This window comes from Gossypium raimondii, chromosome 3 (genome assembly GCF_025698545.1).
Source record: "Gossypium raimondii isolate GPD5lz chromosome 3, ASM2569854v1, whole genome shotgun sequence".
Lineage (NCBI taxonomy): Eukaryota > Viridiplantae > Streptophyta > Magnoliopsida > Malvales > Malvaceae > Gossypium > Gossypium raimondii.
The window spans coordinates 17517596-17525741 of record NC_068567.1 but is presented as its reverse complement, the minus strand read 5'-3'; the positions used below and the strand labels follow the sequence as shown (position 1 = coordinate 17525741).

At 30.6% G+C, this 8146-nt stretch overlaps 1 protein-coding gene across 1 annotated transcript; it reads left to right on the top strand.

Annotated features, from left to right (window-relative positions):
* Nucleotides 1-1125: 1125 nt before the first annotated feature.
* Nucleotides 1126-3713, top strand: LOC105797342 (patatin-like protein 2). The gene is made up of 7 exons (XM_012627330.2): nucleotides 1126-1313; nucleotides 1398-1579; nucleotides 1667-1853; nucleotides 1937-2098; nucleotides 2809-3114; nucleotides 3196-3371; nucleotides 3442-3713. The coding sequence occupies exons 1-7, from the start codon at nucleotides 1179-1181 to the stop codon at nucleotides 3497-3499; spliced, it is 1206 nt and encodes a 401-aa protein (XP_012482784.1). The 5' UTR covers nucleotides 1126-1178; the 3' UTR covers nucleotides 3500-3713.
* Nucleotides 3714-8146: the final 4433 nt, after the last annotated feature.

The window sequence follows — 8146 nt, the reverse complement described above, 5'->3', positions numbered from 1 at the left end:
TATGAAAAACGGTGTCATGACCATCACTTTCTGTAAATTAGTAGTTAATATAATACAAAATTTGTAATTTTATAACAAAATATGATTCATATCTTTTCTACAAAACTTATATAAAAAAGAAACTATAATTTCTTTAAAAAACAACTATTTATTTGATTTTTATATTTTCACATATTTTTTCTATTTTAAAAATCATTATTTACTTAAATTATATGTGTTTTATATAAATTGCTTTTTTTACCGTTAAAATATTAGTGGAAAAAATGTTATGAAACGATAAGGGTCGGTGATTTCTTTAATGGTGTTAGATTTTGGAATCCAATCTCATCGGTTAAGCTATTTTATATAATAAAAATTAAGCTATTTTATTAAAAAATTTCTATCTTTTAATTTTATAAAACTCATTTTACCTCTTCATTTAATTTTTCATTTTTTAGTCATTGAATTTGTATTGTTTGTCAAATTACCAAAAATAGATGAAAAATTTAACTTTTGTTAACTTTACTGATATGGCATACATGTGGATGCCACGTTAGCAATTAATAATTTTTTAATATTTAAAAAATCCACGTGTATGCCACCAGGGGCGAAGCCAAAAAGTTTTTTAGGGGGCGAAATTAAATTGTAATTTTTACGATAGCAAAAATGTAATATTATCATTTTAATAACTTATATCTTAATAATTTTATTATTTTTAAGGGAAGCCAAAGTATAATTTTATTTTTACTATTTTAAAGTTTTAAAAATTTTATTAGGAATAAATAAAAAAATTTCTACTTTAAGAGGGTAGGGCCTTGCTAAGCTCTGACTACGCCTTTGTATACCATATCAACAAATAATACAAATTTTAAGTCAAGTAAAAATTAATAACTTACGAGAAAATTAAATTACCTTAAAAATGTCATGATTTCTTTGAAATTGCTGGTTTATGACTCTTTTTTTTTGTTTTGTTGGGTGGTTGAAAGAGATAGATTACGCAATTAAAATATAAAAATTAAGAAAAACATGGTTCCAAATTCACACCATCTGTATCCATCTCACTTTTGAAATTTCCACCAAAATTAAATGCCGGTAAGTTCTATAAATACTGGAGGTTTCCAAGTCTTTGGTACATAAACACACGCTTTGTTTCCTACTTAAGAGCTTAAATCTTGTAGCATCACTCCTTTCTTCTCCTAATGGAAAAAAGTACTGGAAACCCTAATCACCCTCCATGTCATGGAGATCTTATCACCGTTCTCAGCATTGATGGAGGTGGAATTAGGGGAATCATTCCAGGAATAATTCTCAGCTTTTTAGAATCTGAGTTACAAGTAATCCTCATTTATTTATTTGTATATCATCAAACAGGTGTTGTAATTTCATGGTTATCTAATCAATAGTAAATTGATTTGCAGAAACTGGACAGTGAAGAAGCAAGAATTGCTGATTATTTTGATGTGATCGCCGGAACTAGCACCGGCGGTCTCCTTACCACCATGTTAACATCTCCCAACGAGAAAAACCGACCCCTATTTGCTGCCAAAGACATCAAGGCCTTCTACTTCGAGCATGGCCCTAAAATATTCCCTCAAAGAAGGCAAAATTCATTGATCATATATATATATATTTGTTCATAATAATAGATCATTGCCAGCAGGTTACTAAGTCTTGTTTAATTCAACAGGTTTCCATTTTCTGGTGTTACAAAAATTATTCAAAGTGTGATGGGACCAAAATATGATGGCAAGTATCTGCATGGTGTTCTTAAGGAAAGATTAGGAAACACAAGGCTGAACCAGACACTGACTAACGTTGTAATTCCAACTTTCGATATCAAGAAACTTCAGCCCATTATCTTTTCTAGCTATGAGGTTGGTCTTGAAATTATGTTCTCGTCAACTATTCTGTTACCCTACTTTTTCACTTTCACTTGTGTTTAAATCTACTTGTTTAGGTGAAGAAATCTGCAGGCCTTAATGCCTTAATGTCAGACATTTGCATTGGAACTTCAGCCGCTCCAACTTATCTGCCGGCCCATTATTTTGAAACCGAGGACACTGATGGAAAGGTTAAAAAGTTCAATCTTATCGATGGTGGGGTGGCTGCTAATAATCCGGTAAATACATGACAAAACTCTTTAAATATCAAGCACAAACTCCTGTCATACAAGTGTTTTTAAGGGTCGGACATAAGATTGACATAGTTGTTGATGAGGAAATCAATAAGGGAGGAGATTGAGGGGGAGATGGTGGTATGTAAAGGAGGCTGGATCACCTAAATAGGTAGAGAGTTGGAGAAAGTGAAAAGAAGGATGAGAAGGAAAATTGTTGTGAAGGTAAAGGAGGCTGAATGCAAAGTTTGAGTGCTTAGGGTTGTTAATAAGAAAGAAGATCTCCACCTCATCATTATAGAGGGTATTTGTAAGGAAAGTCTTATTGCTTATTATGGTGATGTGACAAATTGTTACCAATAGATTGTCATCATGGAGTAGGGGTGAATGTGGACTTATTTTGTTATTCTTTTTGAACTAGTATGAAATTATTATACTTAGGAATCCTAATAATCTCTAAAATGAAATTCACATTGAATATTAGACACGTTCCGTTACCAATAGTTAATCTCCACGGAAGGTAACTCACTCGAAAGATTAAGCAGTTGATCATAATTCGGAAGATGAGAGATGAAGGAACCAGCGGATACTTGACTATATTTGTTTCATGTCATGCCTAAATTGCATACTTGTGTCCGTGCTTTGTAAGTCTTAAATCACTTTTAATATGTTAAGGAATTTGATGTGTTGATGAATTCTGTTATTGAATGTTATAGGCTCTAATTGCCATGGGTGAAGTGACAAAACAGATTCACAAAGGCCATTCAGATTTTTCTTGCATTAAAGCAGCAAATCATTACAATAGATTCTTGGTGCTATCCGTTGGAACAGGCTCAGAAAAACTAGCAGAGAAATACACTGCAAAGCAAGCGGCTCAATGGGGCGTACTTGGTTGGTTAACCTCTGGCAATTCAACCCCATTAATCAATGCCTTTTCCGAAGGCAGCGCTGATATGGTTGATTTCCACATTTCCGTGATTTTCAAATCTTTAAACTCCGAGCAGAATTATCTTCGCATCCAGGTTAACTTAATTAATTGAACCTCAAGTGCAAATTTTTTGCTTCAAAAGAAGATGGTTCCTAATTTATTTGAAATAGTGCAGGATGATAAGCTGAAAGGGGAGGTTTCCTCTGTGGATGTTTCAACGGAGGAAAATATGAAAATTTTAGCTAAAGTAGCAGAAAACTTACTGAATAAACCAGTTTCAAGGGTGAATTTCGAGACGGGAAATTATGAACCTTCAGGAGACTTAGAAACCAATGCTCAAGCTCTCATAAGGTATAAAATTGCTTTGAATTCAATATCTTTTCTTCCCTCCATTAACACATCTTCATCCTGGCATTAACAGGTACGCGAAGCTGCTGTCTGAGGAAAAACGCCGACGTCTAAAGACATCGTTGCACTAGCTTGGCCCATAATCAAATTACTTTCTTTATATATATGTTTGCAAAAGTTCGAACTCTATCCAACGGTAGTATGAAATTAATAAAATGTGGTTGATGATGTTTGTAATTTGTTATCGTAATTGGATATGTAATCAATGGTAATTTTAAAGGATTTCTGTGCTTATAAATATTGACATTTTATATATTTAACTTATTATTTTTACTGAGAAGTCAATTCATTGGTTTTTTTGTTTTTGTAAATATTTGACTAATAAACAAAAACTTAAGATTGAAAACTTTATTTAATTTTAGCCAATGTCACATTCAACAAATGCTACAAAATTACATGTCACAACTAGTGTTATATGATAATGCTTATGACCTTAATATTTTATTTTTTAAAAATAAGCAGAAGATATAGGTTTGAACTGTACAAAGAAACTAGATTATATAGAGTTCATATACTGTGGATATTCACTTTCCTTATTGTTTTAAAGGATTTTATTAAGTTTTGAAATTGATATTTTTCATAAAAAGGAATTTGTAAAAAGCAAAGAAGGCGTCTATGTAATATCATTCTCTCTTAGGGTGAGTAAAACTCGATTCGACTCAAAAAATCAAAAAAAATTTCGAATTTCAAGTTAAACCAATCGAATTATTCGAGTCAACTTGAATTTTTTTCGAATTTCGAGTTCAAATAACTCGAATAAATCAAATACAAAACTATAATATTTTACATTTTTACCTCAAATCCCCAAACATTTGTACTTTCCCCACAATATTTTTACTCCCTCCCACTTTTCCCCCGAAACTTTTACTCCACTCAAACCACCCCCATCTACCCCGAACCCATTTTCCCCCCAAATTTTTTTTGACTCCAAATTTTACCCTTCCAACCCTCAAAACTTTTTATTTTTCCCCTAAACTTTTACTTTTCACCATTTACCCTAAACAAAAAATCATTCAACAAAAACCCTTAAACCTAAATAGTAATAATTTTATTTATATCTACTATTTATATTATTAAATTAAATTTCACATTTTATACTATTTATATTATTGAATTGTTTAATCATGTTAAATCTTTATAAATTTCTATTAAAATTAAATTATTGATGATGTCATAAGATATTCATGTTAAAATTTTATGTTGGTATCAATTTCACATTTTATCTTCAAGATAATTTTATTAAAAATCACATTTTTATATTTAATATATTTTTAATTTCAAAATACATAGTGACAAAATTAGAAGATAATTGAAGCAACCGAGCAAGTAAAGAAGTTGACCCGATATAAAAGATTAATAAATAAATTATGAGGAGATGAAAGATAATAACAAATTTAATTACGGTAGGTGACAATGGTTACAAGGATCTAAAGTCATTTTTTTAAATTTAACTCGAACAAATATATTCGATTTGAATTCCATCTCACTCGACTCGATTCGAGAAAATTTCAAATCAAGTTAGGATGATAAAATAGGATTTGTCAACTCGATTGACTCGAAATTGTTTTCATTCAATTCGATGGAACGCTCACCCTTATCAATCGTTGGTTGAGTAAAAGGCAGGCCCGATCTTGGAGGTTGTTTGAGACTACAACCGCCCAGGGCCCAAGGTTGGAAAGAGCCCCCCCCCCCAAAAAAAATATGTTCTCAATTTTTAATGTGGGAATAAATTTTCAAACTAAAATAAATTACTTAAATGCCTAGATTTTTATTTTTTTCACCATAAATGCTTCATCTCTTAGGGCCCCAAAAATTTTCAACTTTTATTTTATTACATTATATATATTTTAAAGGGGCCCAATTTATTGTTTCGCTTAGGACCCCAAAAATGTCAAGAACGGGTATGGTAATAGGTGTTATAGTTATAGCACCTAACTCAATTAGATGGGTATTTTTTGATCAAATTTTGCTTGATTTCAACACAGTTCTACCCTTCAAAATTTAGTCCGATTTGTAACTCTAAAAAATCATGTAAACACAAAAGACTATAAGTGAACAGAGCATTCGATTAACAGTTCTGTTTTTGTTTGTTTATGTTCATTTATGAAGCTAAATAAACAGACATGAACAAGATTTTTAGGTTTATTTATCAAACAAACCGAACACAAACAAAACTTGTTTGGTTCATTTATATTCAAGAATAAGCTCATTTATGTTTGTTTAAAGCTTGTTTAATAAATCATTTGAAGCTCGTTTATTGTTTCATTAATATATTAATAAAATTATTTTAGTTTGTATGTTTTTTATTTATAATATAATAATTAATATTTATATTTATATTTGACTATTTTATATTTAAAAAATAATATATATGTTTATTTATTTTTGTTTGTTTATTATTCATGAACATGTCACTACAACAAAACAGGTTTTTAGTGGCGCTTTTTTAGCCCTATAGCGGTGCTTATAAGCGCCACAAAAAATGCAGCTATAGATAATGCTGCTAAATTTTGCGTCATTTATAAGAAAAAAACGCTGCTAAAGGTCATGTTCTATAGCGGCAGTTTTGGGAAAAGTGTCGCTAAAGGTCATGATCTTTAGCGGCGTTTGTGGGAAAAGCGCCGCTAACTGTAATAAATTTTACCGAACCATTTTAATTCATATAGAACTCGAATTTTTAACATAATTTCCTATAACATCAAATCCAACCAAAAACTTCTAATCAAAATGATACTATCACGAAAGAAATATGTATATAATCTAAATTAATAAATAAAATAACAAAATATATTATATTCAAAAGTTATATTGTTAAGATATTCTCGCAATAAGAAAATAAAAGTCCAATATGGCAGATTCTGCGACTGTTGAAACATCTTCATCATTTTTTGAAGTTATAGCTAGAATTTGTCATATTTTCTACTTGCCTCTACTTTCCTCGCTGTTGTGTCCGCTTTAAGTTGTATTTGGAGTTCATCATATTTTCTTTGAGCCTCTACTTCTCTCGATGCTACCTCCGCTTTAAGTTAAACAATTTGCTCAACTATGCTCGCTTGCGTTTGAGCCATCTGGTCTTTTAACCTTTGAACTTCAGCTTGAGCCTGATTCACCGAAGGCATGTATTGTTGCAAACTAGATCCAAAATATTGGGTTGGGCTAACAAAATATCCTTGAAATCGAACCCGACCATACCTTTCAAAACCCAAAACTTCAGTAATAATTCGGTTGTCAATGTCATCCAGATTAACAGAACTATCACTTGAAGCGATCGCTTCATACTCCACCCTTTTATCCTTTAGTTTCTCCTACTAAATCAATGGAGGAGTTAGAAACGAAATATATAATCAATCAAGGAGTTAGAAATGCAACATAACTTGGCATTATTTGCATTACAAATGACAAATTAAACTATTATAATTAAACATGATAAATATTTAAAATAATTCAAATTTTATTAAGTAAATATACCATAATTTTTGCAGCTTCAGTAGTCATAGGAGATCCATTTTTCTTAATTCAAATTTTATTAAGTAAATATACCATAATGTCAAAAAGCAGAAGGCGTCCAACTTTTTGACCAGATGACAGTTCCCACAATATATTAGGAAAAATATTAGTTAGTAGAAAGTAATTAATATTTGACACAATTAATAAATTCAAAATATCTCGTCATCAGTTACACAAACAAAACTTTTCGACCCAGCTGTGTGCATGAATTTTTGTTTTTGCCTACTTGTAGTTCCAACTCGCTTACGATCCTACATTATGAAATTATTATTATGTATATAGTAAATACTATAAACCGAAATAATTATAAGAGTTTGGAAGTACGTAATACCTCTCCTTTCTTTGAATTCCAAAATCTAATTGCATCTTCTTAGTGGTACCTCTGCATTTCTGGCAGGACATTTTGCAATTTCTCTTCGAGGCTTATGTTTTTCTTAAAATATTCCTTCTTTAAAGTACTTTTATGGTCTCTCCATTTCTTTTCTAATGCCTTATTCACATAATTATCCGAGACCTCTAAAGTAAACCTCTCCTGCAATTAACACAAGTTTAGAAAGTAAATATAAATGAAACTTAAACCAAAGTATTATAAATTACATTCAAGTTATTACCTTAATATTATCGAGAGCTTGATTTTTGTTACTATCAGGCATATGATGCCATGACTTGTAGTTGATTAGCAACAGATTGATATTTCATGCTATAATGCCAAGTATCCTGCTCAAAGTTGAGCTTCTGATCCAATAGGCTGACCATGAATGTTTCTAGCTACTTTGACACACTCAACAAAATTTAGATCATATAAATCTTTTAATAGCGTACGTCCTCGAGTTTTGCGCCTCCCGCCACTTTTAGCTAGAAAAATGGGATATGATAATATAAGAATTTGAAACAAAAAATCAATAATAAAAGTCAACATGCATGTAAATTAAAGTTAACATTAATTTAAATTTCTGTAGGTTCGTCAGCTATATTCGGAACATTCGAAGATCCAATAGCAATCTGTTGTTGACTATTTGTTTCTTCTGAATTTGGAGGATTTTTGAATAATACTTAGATCTCGCAATCTTCTTTTAGGCATATTATCTGCAATACACATAAAATAGTTGAAATATTAGTAACTAATTACAATAATAATAGTACATATAAAATAGTTGAAATATTTAACAAGATCAAGATTTAAATTATAATATTACATATAATTATAAAAT

Coding starts and splice junctions, on each gene's coding strand:
- LOC105797342 (XM_012627330.2), top strand. CDS start 1,179: ATGGAAAAAAGTACTGGAAACCCTAATCACCCTCCATGTCATGGAGAT. Junction 2,099..2,808: donor GGGTGGCTGCTAATAATCCG/GTAAATACATGA, acceptor TGAATGTTATAG/GCTCTAATTGCCATGGGTGA. Junction 3,115..3,195: donor AGAATTATCTTCGCATCCAG/GTTAACTTAATT, acceptor GAAATAGTGCAG/GATGATAAGCTGAAAGGGGA.